The sequence below is a fragment of the Excalfactoria chinensis genome, chromosome 23 (assembly GCF_039878825.1).
Source record: "Excalfactoria chinensis isolate bCotChi1 chromosome 23, bCotChi1.hap2, whole genome shotgun sequence".
In the NCBI taxonomy this organism is placed as follows: domain Eukaryota; kingdom Metazoa; phylum Chordata; class Aves; order Galliformes; family Phasianidae; genus Excalfactoria; species Excalfactoria chinensis.
Window position 1 is genome coordinate 3,495,789 of NC_092847.1, and position 19,539 is coordinate 3,515,327.

The following is a 19,539-nucleotide window of genomic DNA, read 5'->3' on the forward strand; positions in this document are numbered from 1 at the left end:
CCCGGACCCGGAGGACGCGCACAGAGGTCGGTTATTTTCGCTTGCTGCTTTAGTTGTTGTATCCACGGTCATTACAATCACAATATATATATATATATTATATATACTTCTTAAATTACACAATCGATGTACAAAAAACCGGGGTGCATTGCTGAGACGGGCGGTCGGGGGTTATTTTTTTGTCTGACTTTTTGTGTGGGGTTGTTTTTTTTCCTCCCCCCCCCATTCCGTGTGCTGGGCAGGAGGGGCTCAGTGCCCACACACGGCCCTCGGAGGAGCGCTGCGTCCCTGGAGCCAAGCAATTCGCAAAGCCAAAGGAGGGTGGGAGGGTAAAGGGAAGAAAGAAATGGGAACGATGAGCTGTAGGGAAGCGCGTGGGGCAGCGAGGAGGTGGGCTGTGTGGGGTTGTGCACCCAGGGCACAGCTTTGGGCAGCGGGGAGGAGGAGGAAGATGGAGAGATGCCACCATGCTCCACGGTGGGACTGCTCCTCTTCCCCCCAGTGGGGACAGCTGGTTGTGGGGCAGGAAGGGGACGTTTGTCCCCTTCCTTTGGGGATGGAGGAGGGATCAGAGCAGAGAAGATGAAAGCATTATAAAATAAAAGGTGCAGAACCCCATCGCCTCTCCTTCTTTTTGGAGAGGGGTGAATTCGGTTGGTCCCAGGAGATCAGCGCCGTGCATTTCGGAGCAGTTCCAGCCAATCAGAAGGCGGCTTCATGAGTTCAGTATCTTTAAAAACCAACCAAGGAGGAGCTCTCTCTGGTTGGACTTTCAGATCTTGAGGTATCAGCTTTTCACTGGGAAGAAAAAGAAATCATCTCACGCGGAACGGGCGGCGTCGGCTTTCGCTTCACGTTATCTTAGAAGAAGAAGAAGAAAAAAAAGCCACTATTGCAAAATACTCTTCGGAGACAACTCTTAAAAAAATAAAAGCTCGGTCGGAAAATATGTCTGAATCTCTAAGAGGGAGGAGTGACGGAGCGGCGGCGGTTGGCTGGTGGAGAATGGAGACAACGGAGGGCGGGTTGGTCTGCGGACGGCGACGAGGAGCACAGCACAAGACTTAGATTGCCTCCACGTAGTTGGCGGGGTACAGCCCCAGCTGCCCGTTGTCCAAGCGCCCTTTGCACCATCCCTGCTCGTCTTCTTCACCCAGCTTGGTCAGCTCATCCCCTGCAGGAGGAGGGAGGAAGGGAGAGTTTGTTGTTGGAGCATCCTCTGGGGTGTGGGATTCACGCTGAGTGAGGTTTGCGGGGCAGGAATGCAAAGGGTGCCCCGAGATTCCTGCTGTGCCCCATCCCTCCCATCCCAGGCAGTGTTGTGCCTTCCCGTCTCAGTGTGATGGCCTGGAGATTGGATTCATTGACCTTGGAGGGCTCTTCCAACCTTAATGATTCTCTCTGCTGAAGAGCTGGGGTAACTCTGACCCTACCTGGTGGATTTCCAACCTAAAAGGGGAAATCACCCCTGGGACAACCCGTCACCTGCTTTGAAGCTGAGCTCGTCCTGTTCCTGCCCGTCGTAGTCGTACAGCGCCCGCACCCGCACGCCTTTCCCTGCCGAGTCCTCATCGAAGGGGTTGGTTCCACCATTGGCCTCATTGGCATTGAAGGAGTTGCTGCCCTCGTCGTCGGACCACTCTGCGCTGTAGGTCTGCCCACGGTCGTGGCTGCTGACACTGGGGTGGGAGGGAGATGGGATTTGGGATGGGCAGTGACAGGAGTGTTTGCACGGGCAAATCCCCCCGTTCCCCAGTATTAGGAGTGGGCTGCTCCGCCCTGATGGCACTCACCTCCCGCGCTCTCCTGCTGATGCCCCACTCTCTCCTGTGCTGCTGGCGTTGGTCAGAGTCACCCCTTCACCCTTCTTCATCTTCTCCTTGCGCGTTATCGTGTGCGTCAGGTCCGGGTTCCACTCCTGGAGGCACAAAGCGTGAGGCTCTCAGCACTCAGCTGTCGGGATGTGGATCCCAATCCATGGGGAATGCTGAGCCTTACCTCAAACTGGGGCCAGTTCATGGGCATGCCGGGGCCGCTGGTGCTGCGGAACCACCGGAGATCCTCCTGAGCATCTGAGAGGCGGATGGTCTGCTCCAGCTCCCGGTAGACGTTGGCGTAGCTGTGGGGAGAGGTGAGGGTCGGGGTGGGATGGTGGGATGGGGAGGTTCAGGTTGATGCAGTGGCACAGCTGCCCTGGGAGTGGGGGGGTCACTGTCCCCAGAGATGTTCAGAACCGTGGAGATGTGGCACTGAGGTCAGAGGGCACTAAGGTGGCACTGAGGTCAGAGGGCACTGTGGGGCTGGGGTTGGACTTGGTGACCTTAGTTGTCTTTTCCAGCCTGAGTGATTCCATGATTCTAAGATGCCCATTTTGTGCCATCCCCCAGGAAGCACCGGGGAACAAACATCGCTCTGGTTCCACTCTGTGAGCATCATGCTGACCAGAGAGCCCGATTCCTAGTGCTGCAGGGGATGGGAAGCACCTGGTCCCTTCAGGGCAGCACAAGGAGACCTCACACGGGTACTTTCTGCCCAGACAGCAGGGAGAGCCCCTACCTGCTGCTCTCAGCCAGGTTCAGGTGCCTTTTGATATCCAGGAGCACCTCCTTGAGGAAGTTGAGCCTCTTCTCCTCAAACTGCTGGCACTGCTCGAAGACCTGCTCCATGCTCTCCATGTACTGCGGGGTGCACTTGTTCAGCTCATCCAGAACCTTCTCGTACTTCTCCTGAGTCTGCAGGGTGCATGAGGTGCCTGGTTACACCTTGAGCCCCCCAGAGACCCCCACGGAGCCAGGCTGACCCATGGGTCTCCATGCTGGGGAGCTCCTCCTGAGCCAAGACCCTCCACAGGGAGAAATGAGGCTGCAGGAGAGATCTTGCCCCAGTAGGAAGGTAAAATCTCTGCTCACACTCACTACCGCCTGTAACCTTCTTGTACACACAACCAGAGACAGGGAAACGGGAATAAATGGGGACAACAAAGTGGTGATGTCCATTTCCACTGCATGAACCCGCAGCAGGGGCAGCAGTGGAGCTGCACCATAGTGCTGATGGCTCGCACCTTTTGCACATCCTGCTTGCATTTTTCCACTTTGTCCTGGAGTTTCTTCTGCTGCTCGGGGGTGTTGGACTGGTCTGCCTTGCTGTTGGCCTCCCGGGTCATTGCCAGCTTCTCCTCCTTGCAGGCCAGGTGGTAGGCTTTCTTGGCTGTCTCCAGCTATGGAGAGAAGAGAGGATGGACATGGAATTAATGAGGACACCGTAACACCTGGTACAGCTCCTGCCCTGTCCCTCTGGCTGCAGAAGTGTGACATCCAGCTTGTATGTAGAACTGGGGCTGGGATAAGGTCATACCATGCCATGGTTCTCCTCTCACCTCCTTGAGCTTCTTGGCCCAGGGCTTCTGTGCTTTCCGGAAGCCATCCTCAGCCTCTTTGGCCTCCTTGAAGCCCCCCATGATCTGTTTGTGGTAGGCGTCCTTCTGCCAGTTCTTCACCTTCTCAAAGTCATCGTTCAGCAGGCTGTTCTTCACCTCCTGGTGCAGCTCGCTCACCTTGTCTGCCTCCGTCATGATGGCACCCCACGCTCTCTCCAGGCTGCCATACTGGGGACCTGGGGGTGTAGGGGATGGGTGAGCACCCCCATGCAGCTTGCCCCCCCCCCATGGCATCCAGGTGTCCCAATACCTTTCTCAATGAGCTGCCTCCACCTCTTGGACCAGTCAGTGAGCTGCTGGGCGTAGGACTTCTCAATCTTGGCCCTCTCGTGCACACAGTTCATGAGGTCATTGCAGAGCCGGTGTCCATCATCAATGCGCTTCACCGTGCGTTTGTAGTTCCCCACCTGGGTTGGGGACAGGGATGGGGACAGGGATAGATGGGGACAGAGCCATGACCACGGATGTCATGGTGGGATGCACAGATGGAGCTTTTGCTCTGGGTCTTAAGGCCACCTCCTTTGGCCCGCTCTGCCTGTAAGTGCTGGCAGGGCAGGACCTCCTGCAGCCCCACCTGGACCCCCGTAGCCATTGCAGCGGGGACTCCAGCGCTGGGCTGGCTTCAGAAAGCAAAGGCATGGAGCTGGGTGGTGCCAGCAGAGCAGGACACAGAGGGGACAGGAGGGGACAGGCTTTGGCAAGGGCTCACCTCCCAGAAGCTGTCGGTCGTCTCCTCGGTGGCTGCTGCCGACTCGTCGTAGGAACCCGACATGGCTCCTGGCACCGCCTCGGCCGTCAGTGCGGGCGCTCGGGGGCTCTTGGGCAAGCAGCAGCCTCATGCACTGGGGAGAGCAGAGGGGTCAGGCTGGGCAGCAGGGACCCCATTCCCATCCCCTTCACCATCAGAATCCCCATCACCTCCATCTCCCATCCCCTGCAGGGTGAGCATCCAGCTGCAGGGGATGGGGACAGCAGCCCTTCCGTCTTCCCTCCTGTGTCCCCCATATCCCCTTGTAAGGTGCCATCCAGAATCCAGACCCGATGCAGACATCCAAGCCCCGTGGTTTCTTATGCAATGTCTGGTCAGGCAGAGCTGCCGCAGAGCCACCGAAACCCTAAAGCTGCTCTGCTGGGGTGGAAAAACATGGGGAGCAACACGGGGAGCCCTTACCCAGGGGGGGCCCTGGCCCAGCTGCTGCACATCCTCAGGGGGCCGAGGAGTGGGGGGAGCTCAGCCCGGAGAAATTCTCGTCCTGATATTCCAGCCTAATCCGTCCTGATCTACAGAAAAACGGCATCCCCGGAGCGTCACGTGGGGGCTGCTGCATGGCTTAACCCTTCACTGCTCTGTTTGGAGCTGATTGTGGGGCTGGGGGATGTGGGGATGGGGTTGGGCGATGGGCATCGCATGGGGACCTGGGAATGGGGTCAATGGATGGGCATTTCATGGTGATGGAGGGGGACCACGAACATCACAGTGACAGTGGGATGCTGTTATCCCCATGGGATGTGCTGGGCTTGCCCTGCATGGCATCTGCCACCAGCATGGGGACAACACAGCCACAAACCACATAGAAGTGCTGGGCTGGGGGCATACGGCTGTGATCCACAGCACCATCACTGCCAGGGAGGCTGGAGATGCAATGGGAGACCTGGACACCTGGGTCACATCCCATACCCGGGAGAGGGCGATGTCATGGGGTGCACCCATGGGACGCAGGGTGTGGGGTTGTGCTATCTGTGCACACATCGGGCCCCATTGGGATGGGGCAGGGAGGAATGAGTGCTGAAACAGTTACTGGTGCGCCATGGCCAGGCTCGCTGTGCTGGAACTAACAGGGCCTCGCAGGGATTTAGTGATATAACCAAGAAACCCACCAATCCCTGCCCGCCCTCCCCAGCCAGTTAAAAATAAACCCGTGCCTGTCCCTCGCTGCGCCGCAGAGACGCAGATGGATGGGGAACACGGCAGAGCAGAGTGCAGCCAGCACTGTCCCCGTGCAGCCCGTGGCGTGCAGCACCCACCCACGTGCACGGGGCACCCACAGCACGGCCCCCACCTCCCTGCACACCCACAGCGTGCCCCGGGCTGCTGGGATTTGTTCACACCTCAGCTTTGGCTCTGAGTTTTATCATGGATGTGGTGCAAAGGCATCCTCAGGGGGTCACCCAAGGAGGGTCCCATGGGACCCACGGGCACGGAGCCCCCCAGGCTATGGGGTACCGCAAGGTTTTGCTGCAGCTCAGCACTCGGTGCTGTTATTTGGGTTCGAGATGCAGCTTTGGGGGTTATTTTTGTCTCTGTATCGCTTTCCAGCAAATGTGGCTGCCTTGTTGCTGCTCTCCTGCCATGCACCCGGACACACAAACACGCATGCAGGCAGACATGCATACATGTGTGCGTGTGCGCTCCGTGCAGCCAGACCTGTGCTCGATGCCCACCACCCAGGGCAGCAGCAAAGCCCCCCCCCCCTCCACTGCAGCCCATCACTTCACATTGAGGTGGCTGGTGGTGATGCCCGGCGGCTGAGCACAATGTGGGTGAGCTGCCAGCCCCAGCTGGGTGCTGTCAGTTGGGAACCCTGAGCAGAAGGGCTCTAAACCTGCCCTGAATCACCCCAAAAGCAACCAGAGGGTTTTGCAAGCTGCAGCAGTGAAGTTTGTCCGAGCTTGTGCCCCTGCAGATGCTGGTGTGTCCTTGGGTTGCTCCCACAGCCTCAGGTCCCCCTGCACCTCTCCATCCTCCCCAGCAGCCTGCTCAGTGCAGAGCTCATCTCTTGAGATGCAGCTCCTGCTGCTGCAGTGGGTTTCTGTCCCTGTGCAGGTACCAGGAGCCGGGATGCAGGCACTGACCCCATGCAGGCAGGAGGTGCTGCAATGCAGAGAGCTGGCATTGCTGATGTGGGCACAGGAGCCGGGAATCCCTGCAGTTGCACCAGTAGGTGCTGCTTGAACCAGGCTGCACCCCCCCATGCTGGGGCTGGGGACAGAGAGGGTGGCATCACACAACCACATTCACTATTAGTGGGTTTGCTACAGTCACTGAGCAGAGCAGCAGATCTGAGCCCTGCTGCAGGGCTGAGAGTGCTGATAGGGTCGATGCCATGCAAGGATTAACCTTGGTGCCAAACCCTCCTGCAAAGCGTCCCAGCCCTGACACAGCCCCTCAGTGCTGCCCAAGGACCTCATCTGCAGGAGCACGTGAGCAGGGCAGGATGCAATCTGCTGCGTGCTGTTGTTTTGTAGCTCCTTGGTGGCTCCCAGCAGGGCCATCAGTACAGCAGAGAGCCCTGGCAATTCAGAATGAGCTAATTGTCTGGGCTGGTCTTATTGCAATTAAACAGAGTCCTGGCTTGTCAAAAAACACCCTTCCAAGCAGCTGTAATGTGAAGTAGGTGCTGCATTTTGGTTTCCTTCTGCAATGAGGCCGGGGGTGCATGTAGGGCTGTACTGGGAAGGATTCAGGCTGCATTTCAGCAGCCCCAGTTTGGGCACTTGGCTGCAAGAAGCTGATATCCTCACCCCTATTGCTGCTAATTGCAAATGGTGGGTGCAGCACTGGTGGCCTCAATGCCACATGAAAACCACTGTAGCTGAAGACAAACAGACTCAGAACAGCAGTGCCAAGAGCAGGGCCCCACCTCACGCACACTCATTGCACCAAGGAATGGACACAGGGTGCTTCTCTGTGGGGTTCCAGACACGGCAATGGGGCTGGCTTGGGGATAATGCAGCACATCCATGGGGCGATGCCTGGGTAATGCTGGGAAACTTCTGAGGTGCTCTTCCACTGAGCCCTGTGCAGGACGTGCCCATGGCAATGCCTTGTCCCAGTCCAGGGGGAGCAATGACAGGAGGGGATGGATCCAGTGAGCAGACCTGCAGCTTCCTCCAAACTGGAGCATTTGCAAAGGAGGTTCATTGGTCCAGGATTGCTACCAGAGCCCCACGTCCCATTTGTGGACAGCCCCATCTGGCTGCGATGGGGCTGCGTGCTGCCCATGCTGCCACATTGCAGTACCAGGGCAGTGCTTTTTGCTCCAAGACCCGGCAGCAATCAGCTTCACATTCTGTGTGCTCTGCAGAAATATTCCTCCTCCTCTCCCCAGCGTTATCTGGCTCAGCACGCAGGACACCCATCAAAGTCTTCCAAGGGATTTTACAAGCCTTGCTCAGATTTCTGGAAGTATGCGTGGCATTTGCAGATAACACCAGCGTTTCTCTCGGGGGGAGCTTGCAGCCAGAACAGGTACAGAGGATGTGCCAGGAATGCGGATAGACACCAGCAGAGTGGAGATCTGGAGCAGGATTGTCAGCCCCATAATGTGCTCAGGCCTGGGGAAGGGAAACTGCTCTGAGCCTCGGCTGCTGGGGTTCCAACTTGCCTTGCAGCTCTGCAGCTCTTCTCAGTCTGCCTTCTTAGCTGGCTGCTGTAAACAAGGATGCTCTGCCTCTTGAGTAGGGATTTTTGCAGTCCCAGGAGTGAGGTTCAGATGGAAATCCAAATATGTGCTTTGCAATTAAGCCGAGAAGTGCTGGAGGATGTGGGGGTGCTGACCCCTTGCTTCCATATGAGGGGGGGTGGGGGGGCAGAGCACTGCGTGCTTGGGGGGGGGAGTCCCATCCAGGGCTGGCATGTCCCCCAGGGCTGGCAGTGATGGAAGGGGAATGGGGCTGCTATGGGGCTGCCAGGTACCTGGGGTTTGGCTGTTAGTGGTGGGGGAAGAGACTGGGGTGGGGGTCTCAGTGAGGGGGAAGGAAACAGGGAGAAGCTGGGGGGAAGACAACAAAAGGAGGGGTTCAGCAACAGGGTGAGGTGCTCATCTGGGCAAGGAGACAGTGATGGTGGGCACAACACGAGTCCTCTCCCCTCCGGACCATTGGAGCAGCCAGGGAAACTGAGGCACAGCCCTGGTAGCGCAGCAGGGTCACAGCCCCAGCACCATCATGGACACACAGGGGAACTGAAGGTCACGTGTGCATCCCCCCAGCTCACAGAGAGGATGGGGTTCACCATACCCTGCCCTGGGAGGTGAACATAAACCAGTTCCTCGCAACACCCCCCTGACCCCCCCATGCACACCAGGCACCCCCAGCATCCCGCAGCCCCATCCCCCTGGCTGTCCCCTGTCCCTCTCCAGGCTCCCTGCAGTAAAGCACAGGAGGGGCTGCCGCTTACCTGTGCCGGGCTGTGGGGGCCGCAGGGGGGCTCGGGGGGGTTCGTTGGGACGGCGGCGCTGCGTTGCGCTGCGCTCAGCACCAGCCGGGCAGCAGCACCGCGCACGGCCGCGGGAGCGCGCCCAGCCTGCAGCCTCCTGTCGTCAAGGCAACCAGGGATGGAGCCGATGCTTAAAAGGTTGCAAAAACCATCCAGGGAGGATGTGGACCCCCCCCCCCTCCTCCTCCCCCCCAACATCCACATGCCTCGGCATCAGGTTTCTTAGGAAGCAGGAAGGGCAGGTGTTTGCTGTGCCTTGTGTGCACACCTGGGGCTATAGGGTGCTCAGCACCCACTTGTCACAGGACAGTGCAAGGTGATGGGCTCCAGCTCCAGCACTGCTTTGGGGCACGGTGGGTGCTGGGCTATGTGAGGGCACACACAGCAGCATCGTGTGCACAGGTGTCCGGCCCCATTGGTGCTGCAGGGCTGGGAACTGGTTCTTATCACCCTCCAGCTGTGCTGCAGTGTGGCTCTGTCCTTGGGATCCTTGGGATCGTGGTGCACCAGGTGCAGGGCAGCAGGACAGGACAGAGCAGAGCTCTGCCCCCACTCCTCCCCCTGGTGCAGTGGGGAGGGTTTCATGGCTGAGCTCTTGTAGAAACAAACACCCCAGAGCACCTTTGGAGAGGCAGCTGGTGCCGCCTCGCTGCCAAATGTGCCAGCAGGGAAGGAGCTGGTGCAAGAGCTACGTAGAAGCATGGGATGGGGCTGGGGAAGGGGCAGAGTGGCTGCACCCCATGAGCTGCTGCACCCCATAAGCTGCTGCTCCAAGGCCATGGAACCAGGCAGTGCCCAGCTGCTGCCTCCTCCCGAAGCCCAGGGTTGTGTCTGGGCATTTATCCCACATCCGTGAGCCCTATGGGGAGCAGCAGCCTGGAGCCAGGGTGCAGACGGGCTCTCCCACTCCCCATCGCCTGCATTTTCCCCCAGCTCGGGGTGATGTCAGGGAAATTCAAAGCTGGCAGGAGACGAACGGCTCGGGCTGAGTAACCGAAGCCGCCCACAGGAGCTGCAGTAATGAGGCTGTCTGGTTGTCGGGCTGCAGCTGCCCAGATCGGGTTGCCCACAGAATGCAACCCGCTCCCATGAGGCTCAGCCTGGATCAGTTTCCCCTAATGAGCGCCTTCCATTCCTTAATGAAGCTTGGTGGGTCTCTATGTGCCATCTGAGCACGTCTTCCAACCTCTTAACAGCCCAGAAAGGGCCTGAAATATTTCAGGGCTGGTTGTGCTGGCAGCAGGGGAGAAGGCAATGCGAGACCCAGGTGACATAATGCTGCCCCAACACAGAGCAGGGGGATCAGGCTCCTGCAGCATCAGGTGGCTTTTGCTCTTTGCCATTTCAGGGCAGTTCTCAGCACAGGTTCTAACCCAGGACTGTCCTCAGCCCCGGCAGCATCCGGGCTCAGGGGAGCAAATGCTCTTGGCATTACACACTAGGGGGCAATAGGGGATTCCAGTGCCCAGCCCACTGTCACCCGTGATACATGGAGCTCTGCCTCCGCAGTTCGGAGCCCCAGCAGTGAGTGCCAGCTGGCTCCTGTGGCAAAAGCACGGCCATGACAAACCTTCCCCCAGCGTGCACCATCCCAGCGGTCACTACTTCCTGCAATAAGTCATTTCCCCCTCAATAAAATGAGTTTCCCCATGGGAAGCAGCGGCCAATATTGGCAGGAAATTAGCCTTGATTTATGTGGCTACTTGGCACTCGGAAATTAAGATTCTTCGAGCTCCACGGTGAACTGAGAAGCAAATCATCCCCGACTGCGCTGCTGGTGGCTGCCAGCATCCTGCCCATGCAGCGCAGGGCGAATGGGGTCCCTCTGGATCAGTGATGCTCTGCAGCAAGTGCTGCATTTCGGGCTGGGCTGGGCAGAAACACCACGTGCTGCCAGCACTGTCAGCCTGCAGGGCACCAATGCTGATCCTTGTGTGGTGATTTGGGTACAGAGCTGTGTGCTGAGCTGGTTGCTGTTGGGAGCAGTGGGAGAGCCCCCAACCTACCGGGTCCTTCTGCTCTGCTGTCCCCATCCCTTCCCTGCCCTCCTCTTTCTGCTTCCCACTGGGTGCAGGAGGGGCAGAAGCCGGTGTGGGTGCCCCCATGTTTGTGCCCTGCTCCAGCTACAGATGTGCTGCAGGTCCCGGGAACCCTCTGGCTTGCCGGGAGAATGCAAACACAAGGCTATTTTGCATCTCTAATTAGCATCGGAGGATAATTGGCCCCTCTGCAGCAATGATGCAGAAAGCCAGGCATTGTGGAGGGCCCCCCCGACGTGGGGCAGGTGCTGCCAGCAGCCCAGCTCCCACCACAACAATCCCCTTTTTGTCTGCCCATACCCAGCCCCAAGGCATCCTGTGAGCCCCTTCCGGGGCAGGGGCCGGGACATAAAGGCTCCATTTTTGCTGGGAAAATGCCTCTGCTCGGGGTCTGCTGTGGGCAGCAGCTGGGAGGAGCGTGTCCCTATTGCCACTGCAATGTTGGGGTCGCTGCCTCCTTCCCCCTGTGCCGCCGTGCCCCACGGGGAAGTGCCTTCTCCAAGGCTCCTCTGTTTGCCTTCATGCCGTTGCACAAACACTGCTCTGCTCGCTGCCCCACCGGGGACAAAGTCTGTCCATGGGGCAGAGCTGCACGTGAGGCTCCTACAGCCACCCAGGCTGCCTTTCCTCAATCCCTTTAGTTAAATCCATCCCACACAGCCAGGCGGTGCCATTGGGCTGCGTGGCCAAGAGGGGCAGGAGGGGATGGGGACACGGGGACAAGCACCTGGGGATGGGCTCCGTGCTGTCACCAATGGCAGACCTGGCGTTCAGCCACTGATACATTCCCCTTTGCAGTGTTAATCTCCTTCCCAAGCCTCTCCTCTCCCTTTTCCAGCTCCAGTCCCTGAGCTGAGGAGGCGTGGAGACTCAGCACAGCCTCACCACCAGCGGTGCCACCACCGTCCTGCCTACCCAGAACTGCTCCTGCTGCATGGGGTTATTTTCTGCCTTGTGATCCCCCAGCTGCCAACCAGCTGCAGGAGCCACATGTTGGTGTAAGGTCACCGTGCCCCACAGCTCAGGGGCAGCTCGTAGTGGCTGCTCTGCAGGAACCACCGTGTCCCAAGTAGGTGATCTGTGGCAGCGCAGCACCCAGCGGGGATGAGGACTGCGGGAGGAGGAGTGCAGCTCTAATCCGTTTAGCAAAGTGCTTGCTTGGCTGTTTGTGAGGCAGGAGCAAGAACGGCAGAGAGGAGATGTGTGCAGAGCAGCGGGATGGGAAGGACAAGGGCAGCAGTCCTGCTCAGGGCATGGGGCCAGGAGATGCGCTTCTCCCCTGCAGTCATTGCTGCATCCCTGGGTCTGCCCCACGAGGTTCGGCTTTTCCCCTCCTCGTGCTATTGGTGACCCATCCTGCTTCTTCTAAAGGAGCCAAAATGAGGGGATAAAATGGTGGCGAAGCCTCACGATGCCACCGACTGCTCCGTGCATCCCTGCAGCCACATCCCTCAGCCCCTCATACCCAGGGGGAGCTGTGGGCTGTAGGGGCTGAGCATTGCCCCCACTGCCCTCGGGAGCCCCTGGCTCATCCTAAGCCTCCTCGCAGAGCTCCCTGCCAGCTGCTCGGTGCCACGGTGCTGCGTGAGGAGGTGGGTGCGAGCAGAGCCTGCAGCTCTTTGAAGCCAGGGCTGATCCTGAATTTCTCACCAGGCAAGTCAGAGGATGCCAAGCACATAGCAAGGAGACAGAGGGAAGATGAGCACAATCGTTCCGTTTGCTCAGCGCTGACAGCCCTGACAATTGCAGGCTGTTCAGGCTGGCGTTTTGGCTCCCAGCCCTCTTTTATCCATTGTGGGGAGCTGGAGGGACCCCGTTCCTGGCACGGGATGGTCTGTGGGCTCTCCATGGAGCAGCACAACGGTGCCAGCCCCCAGCTGCCAGAGTGAGCGTGGCCTTGGGGCACTCCTGGGGCCAGCAGTCCCTCAGGAGCCCTTGGGTGCCAGCAGGGCAGTGCGGGCTGTTATTGAGCTGATGCAGCTTTTGCATAACGTGTAGAGCCACGAGATGCCACAGAACCTCTGCTGCCCCCCATGAGACCCACCTGACAGCATCCCCCTGAGCTCAGGCACAGAATATGATCCCCAATCCTAGAGAAGTTTGGCAACGGCTGAAAACAGGCAGCAGCGAATCTCACTTCCCAGGTGTGGGAGCACTGCAGGGCTGACACCTCCACCCGGGTGCACAGCCGAACCCAAGCGTCCCATCCGCTCAACAGGGCCACCACCATCCCCATCACCCACCGCCCACTGGGAGCCCCCCACTGGAGCCAGAACGTGCTGGGAGCCCCGGGGACGCGTGTCGGTACCTTGGGCAAAAGGCTGCAGGGCCCATGGGAGGGCACGGGGAGGGCGCTGGGGTGCGGAGGCTGGGCGGCACTGGGGGTGGCCGGGGTGCTGGCAGGGAACCCAGAGGCTCCGTCCGGCTCGGGCTGGCTCTGCACATTGGGAGGAAGGTCACGGCAGATGGGGAGGAGGGGGTAAAGATCAGCACGGAGATTACAGAGGCATTTTTAGCCAGCCAATCGCCACCCCGGCTCGGCATAATGACTCCTTCGCAGCACAAGGTGAAAACGTTACCGCAGGAGAGGCAGAGAATAAGCTCGGATGGCGGCGGGGGGGTCCTCAGCCTCCCTGCACACTGTGCTGTGAGCTGACACCTCTCTCCTTCCCCTCCATCCCATGGCTCACAGCCCCCGTTCCTTCCCCTCTCCCTGTGCCTGCCCTGCAGTGCGGGCAGACCTGAGGCTGGGCTGGGAGCTGCTCCCTGGTCTGATGGAGGGATGCACCTATGAGACCTGCAGCCATCTCCCCTGGGGTGCTGAGCCCTCCTTAAGTGCTGGATGCCGTATGGGGTATCCCTATGGGACACAGCCCGCGTCCTGCCATCCCGCACTGGCTCTGCCCTCAGCAAACCCCATCCAGGACCAAGAGAGGACAGCGGGACCAGAGAGAGGGTTTGTGTTGTGCTGCTGGGTGTGCTGCAACCACGAGCCCTTTGCTCTGCAGGGAGCAGCACGGGTGGGACTCTCCATGCCTGCACATCCCGTTTGGCACCCTGGGATCCCAGCCAGAGGTTTACAGCCTGGCTCCAAAGGGCAGCACCGGCTGAGCAGCTCCTCACCAGCTCCTCCTCAGCCCTGGCTCTGCCTGCAGCAAAGGTTGGGCTGATGGCAGCAGGGCTGCAATGTGAGCAAAGCCCCGCTGCTCACATCCTCTACTCCCTATATATGAGGACAAGGACAAAGTCTGCTTGGAAGCAGCCATGGAAGGCCATGGGAGCTGAACGTGTTATGCATGGTGACTCCCACCAGAAGGCAGCCATGTACCAGCCATGCCCCAGCCCTGCTCAGGCTGCTCTGCATTGCTCAGCCCTGCAGGTTCCCGGTGCTGGGCCATGTGTTAATCCATAGGGGATGATCCCGGCCATCAGCGCTGCAAATCCCATCGCTGTGTGACACATGTGGGAGCTGCCGGCTGCAGGGGATGGATGTTTCCTTACTGCCTCCGTTAATATTTAAAGGCGGCATTAAGTGAGAGGATGACACCGCGAGGGACGCTGAGACCACGGGGCTAATTCCTATCAGGCATCACGACGGACACCTTTCTCGGCGATCTGACTGGGGGCCTTGCGCACCCCGCTGCAGGCAGCGCGGTAGACACCCTCAGCGCTTGGGGGCCTTCGGGAGGCCGGAAGTGAGAGCGCGGCGCATGCGTCTTCCTTTCCGCTCTAGGCCCCGCCGAGCCTGTCACGGTGAGGCCGCGCTCCGGTCCCGCATCGGGCTCGTATCGGCTGCATCCCCGGGCGGCGCCGTGAGGCAGCAGCGGGACGACGGCGGGGAGTTCGGGCCCGACCTCTCCGCTGCGGGATTTCCGGAACTGGGGGGGATCCGGGGCTAGGATGGCGAGGCGGAAGAGCCGGGGGTGCAGTAGGCCGCGGGAGGCCCCGTGAGCCGCAGGCTGGGCCGTGGGGCGCTGGGGGCGAGCGGCGGAGGGATCCGGCATTGCCAGGCCTGCAGGACCCGCAGTGCGGCTGTAGCGTGCTCTGACACGAGCTGTGTCTGCCCTGCCAACGGCAGCCCTCACCTCTTGCCCTGACAGGTTACAGTCTTTAACCCGGTGCTGTGATTTGATGTTAAAATCAAGCTTTGGGTGCCCAGCTGTTCGGATGCTGAAATCTGGTTGAAACTCGTTTTTAAGAGCGACAATCTGGGTTTTATTTCATGTTTGGCTTTTTGTTCAGAACTGCTGTGTGACCGTTTTATTACTTCTGCTAGTTATGATTCATTTGGAATGGTCAGTATTTAATGGCTGCTATTGCTCCTTTAGATGTTGATGCCCAAGAAGAACAGAATCGCCATCTACGAACTCCTCTTTAAGGAGGGAGTGATGGTGGCCAAGAAAGACGTCCACATGCCGAAGCATCCAGAGCTCGTTGATAAGAATGTGCCCAATCTCCATGTGATGAAAGCCATGCAGGTACGGAGGTGAGGGCCAACTGCTGGGTTTGGGGCATAAGATACTGTATGTAGCATGCTTGTGGATGAATGTTGTTATCAAATAGCATTGTCAGATGTTGCCTTGTAGTCATCATAAGTGTGACATAACTGAGAATTCTCTCTCTAGTCTCTGAAATCCCGTGGTTATGTGAAAGAGCAATTTGCTTGGAGGCATTTCTATTGGTACCTGACCAATGAGGGCATCCAGTACCTGCGTGATTACCTTCACCTTCCCCCCGAGATCGTCCCTGCAACCCTGCGCCGCAGTCGCCCGGAGACTGGCAGACCACGGCCCAAAGGTAAACTGTGATTGGGAGGTGGCAGCTGTGTCAGCAGGAGGAAGCAGAGGATGAGGGTTATGTGTGTTAGACAACGTAGTCAGCTGGATGTATAAACATTAATAGATGATGCATCGTTATGGGTTTAGTTGTGTTTCTATTTGGCACTAATCTGATGGCTACTGGAGTACTGAAGATTTGGAAGTGGCTAAAGAAAGTTGTGAGAGAGAGGAAAGCACACAGAATTTTCCTTCTCTGATAACATGAAGGAATGGAGCCTCTGAGATCAGGCCCATGGAAACTGCAGGCTGTGGATCTAGGGGGCAGGTGGTGGCTGGAGCTTTCAGAGGGCTTTTCAGAGATTGTGGGGAAGAGCACACAGACCACTGCAGTTCTCCATCAGGAAGATGGCGTGTGTGTTCTCCGTCAGTCCAGCAGATATGGAGAACCTTGGCTCTAGTAGAGGTATCCTTAGAAAAGCTCCTTGGGAGGCCAGGGTTGTAGGGAACAAACCTGTGGATGTAGCACCCAGACTGGGCTGTGAGGTTCAGTAATGGAGAATGAAGGCTGAGCCTTGGTGCTGGCCAATTCCCTGGTACCTGAGATGAAGTTGGTAGCCCAGTCAGCAGGTTCTGGGTGCTGTGCTCCAGAGGCTCTGGGCATGTTCAGGTGAGGAGCAGTGCCTGCAACTCCCACAGCTTGGTTTTTAGGCAAACAAAACTGTCACATCTTCTACTTCAAAAGAAAGAATTACATTGCAACTAGGAACATGATGGTTTCTTTGATCTTTCAGCTTTGGGTGTTATCCAGTGTGTTCTTTAGAAGCTGTGTTTATCCAGAGAGCTGGAGTGACTGCGTATCTGATAAAAGCTTTTGTAGTTCCCTGCCTTAAATTTGTCTTTTTTGGTGCTTTCATGCAATGCTACCAACTTTCTCAAGTGACACTTTGGTAAACAAGCTGGAACATTGAGTCGAAAGCAGAGTTCAGTATTTGTATTTACAGTTTGTTGTGTGTAATTAAACCCCTAGAAATTAAAGATGGGGAGACTGAAAAAAAATATATAAAGCACCTTCTCACCCATTGGCATCGGGATGTTATAATGGGTTAACTGATAGAAATGTGGACTGTAGGAGCACTTAGAGGAGAAGTTAATCACTTTGTGTATCAGTGAGTAGTATTTCTTTTTGTAATAAGTGCCTATTAGAATAATTGCTTTCTTTTTTATTGATGGGAAAACGAGACAGGTACACTGTGATGTGCCACATCTGGCCATAGCTGTGTCTTACTGCCTGAGCATGGAGACCTTGGTCTGATGCTGTGGGAGAGCATTGAGTTGCACAGAAACAGGCAGTTCCATCATATCCGTTTCTTTCCTGCAAGTATTCTGTCAGATTTTAATCTGATGTTACATAGATAATCTGCTCTTAGCTTTATAAATCTATTCTGCTGTGGAGGATTTGTAATACTGATAGTATTTTAGGCTCAGAATGCTGTGCAGTTTGTGACACAGCAAGGAACAGCCTTGCCAATTGTGACAGATTCCCTGCACTCCTGGCTTTTTATAATAATTATTGATCCTTGGGATAGTCGTTGTAGCTGTGTTGGATGCTGTACATTCAGTTTTTACATTGCTGATGACTTCACCCCAAGCACAAACTCTAGCAAATTGTACCCTTGAGGTGAAGTGTTCTTTGCTGTATTGATTGTCCAGTTAAACTCACATCCACTGAGCTGTGTAAATGGCTGTAATGCTTGGCTGGAGGGATCGCCACCAGGTGTGAAATCTGCCACTTGTGTCCCCTGATGTCACTGTTTTGGCTTACAGGTTTGGAGGGTGAGCGTCCTGCACGTCTTACTCGGGGAGAAGCTGACAGGGATACCTACAGACGCAGCGCTGTTCCACGTGAGTGTCTTTGCTGTGCGTCAGGCTGAGCTTATTCTGTGTGCAACTATCGAGGTCTGTTGGGATTGCAGGCTGGGGCCAGGCTCCCTTTGGTGGTGCCCAGAGGCAGCACCAGGGGCACAAACTGGAAGATGGGAAGTTCCACCTGAACACGAGGAAAAGCTTTTCTCTGAGGGTGTCTGTGCCCTAAAACAAACCTCCCAAAGAGACTGTGAAGTCTCCTTTACTGGAGATATTCAAAACCCACCTGGATGCTTTGTTGTTCCACCTGCTGTCAGGAACTTCCTTTGGGTGTAGGGGTTGGGTTGGGTGATAGTGCTTCCTTCCAGCCCTTAGGATTCTGTCATTCTCTACTTGGTGAGTGGGTTCTTTGGTTTGTAACTCAGTCATTTCTCTCTCATCAGCTGGTGCTGACAAGAAGGCTGAGGCCGGTGCTGGAGCAGCCACTGAATTCCAGTTTGTAAGTATTTGTATTCGGATAGACTTCATTTATTTGTGCTCTGAGTTAGAGACACTGCACGTATGTGTGTGCGTGGGTATGGCGCTGAGCAGCAGCTGCTGTCCCTTGTGCTCAGCTGGCTTCCTGCACTGTTGTTTAGGAAACTGAAAGCCTCACTGCTGTGACAAAAAGTCACTGAGCTTTCTAGGGGGAAGTGTGTTACTTTATAGTACAGAAACAGAAGAGTTTGAGCTGTGATAGAGCTGACCGGGATGGGTTCATTTTTGTATGTCACTTGTGTGCTTAGGGTAGCTGGTCTCAGATCAGAGTTAAGCTGTGCTTGGAGCAGGGGATGCTTATCAGAGTATTGCAGTGTTGAGGACAGACACTTGGCTCTTCTGTCAGTGGTTTTAGCGTCGAGTGTCTTTGCTGTTGCTTGTTCAATAAGGTGACTTCTAATGCTCTTCTTTGTCTCTTACAGAGAGGTGGATTTGGTCGTGGACGTGGTCAGCCTCCTCAGTAAAGCTCACGTTTTGTGTATGATAAAATAGGTGAAAATGCCACTTGGGCTGCATCGGTGTGTTTTATTTCACTGAATTCACTGGGTTAATTAACTGCAGCTTAAGGAAGGAAGGATTGTGACCGCATCTGCTGCCTGGAGCTGAGCAGAGGGAGGGCTGCGATATGCAGCCTGCCAGCAGGTGTCACCCGCAGACCAATCATGGCATGGCGCTCATTGGGCCTCATAGGTCCTTCTTTCCAGAGCAGCCTCGGTATCACAGAATGCAGAAACACAGAAGGCAGTGTGAAAGGAGCTGCTTACAGTCCTCACGTAGGGATGGAGCAAGTGGTAGCATGTCATTTTGTCCTCAATCTGATCTCAGGGCGTTAGAACCTGACTGTGACTGAACTGCTGAGTCCCACATGGCTGCATTGAGCCAGGATGTGGATCTCAATGCAGGTGTGCATTAAAGCAGCTCTTTTCCAGCCTTGCTAGTGATGTTTGCCCCCCACACTGTCCAGATCCACCAGGGCTGTCTGCAGTTCCTGCCTGCTTTGTTGTAACGTTTATCCTGAGCAGGGCAGCTGGGAAGCAGCTCCCAACCCAGCCGGGTTCCTCCCAGCCTGGCTGTGCCCCCCGACAGGCCGTATGGCCGCTTTACCCCCCCATCCCGGTACAGCCCCCGGTCCGCACAGCGGGGCCGGCCGAGCCCAGGGCGGCCCTATTGGGCCCCATCCCCCCCCGGGCCCGCCCCGCCGCCCGCCCCTTTGTTCGGCGCCCCCAACCGCGCTCCGCCACTGGCGTAAGCCGTCCTTGCGCAAGTTAGGCGTTCTTCCCTCCCTGGCGTCTGCGCGCTTTGCGTAGAGCCGCTGTCAAAGCGGAGCCATGTGCGCCGGGCGCCGGCGCTGCCTGGCCGCCTTTTGCGTAGCTGTCAGGGCGCCCCGGCACGCAGCCGCCGCCGTATTCTTGAAGGCTTTGCGCCGCTGGCGCGCAGGGCCGGCGTCGGGCGGAGGCGTGGTAGCGGCGTCTGTGTCTGCCGCGGGGAGGGGGGAGCGATTCTGGAAGCCGGACTGCGCCGTCTGCGTGTCGGGAGCGCCGCGCAGCTGCAGGGAGCAACCGCCCCCTCCCCCGCCCGCCGTTTTACGCCGTTTGCGTAGCGTGCCCCAAGATGGCGTCGCGGTCGTCGGCGGCGGCGGTGGCCGGAGCGCGGGCAGCGGCGGCGGAG

At 57.4% G+C, this 19,539-nt stretch overlaps 2 protein-coding genes across 5 annotated transcripts; one reads left to right on the top strand and one right to left on the bottom strand.

Annotated features, from left to right (window-relative positions):
* Positions 1–27: 27 nt before the first annotated feature.
* On the bottom strand, positions 28–13,151 carry PACSIN1 (protein kinase C and casein kinase substrate in neurons 1). 3 transcript variants are annotated; one of them, XM_072356123.1, is made up of 10 exons: positions 13,002–13,151; positions 4,146–4,278; positions 3,687–3,843; positions 3,377–3,612; positions 3,062–3,217; positions 2,557–2,732; positions 1,999–2,119; positions 1,794–1,918; positions 1,486–1,679; positions 28–1,174 (listed from the first exon to the last, which is right to left on the bottom strand). In XM_072356123.1, the coding sequence occupies exons 2-10, from the start codon at positions 4,206–4,208 to the stop codon at positions 1,065–1,067; spliced, it is 1,338 nt and encodes a 445-aa protein (XP_072212224.1). In that variant the 5' UTR covers positions 4,209–4,278; positions 13,002–13,151; the 3' UTR covers positions 28–1,064. The 3 variants fall into 3 exon arrangements, with proteins under 3 accessions (XP_072212224.1, XP_072212222.1, XP_072212223.1); XM_072356121.1 differs by lacking the exon at positions 13,002–13,151 and adding an exon at positions 8,616–8,754; XM_072356122.1 differs by lacking the exon at positions 13,002–13,151 and adding an exon at positions 4,608–4,742.
* Positions 12,572–18,375, top strand: RPS10 (ribosomal protein S10). 2 transcript variants are annotated; one of them, XM_072356127.1, is made up of 7 exons: positions 12,572–12,761; positions 14,216–14,446; positions 15,022–15,171; positions 15,319–15,490; positions 17,296–17,373; positions 17,778–17,833; positions 18,294–18,375. In XM_072356127.1, the coding sequence occupies exons 3-7, from the start codon at positions 15,022–15,024 to the stop codon at positions 18,333–18,335; spliced, it is 498 nt and encodes a 165-aa protein (XP_072212228.1). In that variant the 5' UTR covers positions 12,572–12,761; positions 14,216–14,446; the 3' UTR covers positions 18,336–18,375. The 2 variants fall into 2 exon arrangements, with proteins under 2 accessions (XP_072212228.1, XP_072212227.1); XM_072356126.1 differs by lacking the exon at positions 12,572–12,761 and having other exon boundaries at positions 13,996–14,446.
* Positions 18,376–19,539: the final 1,164 nt, after the last annotated feature.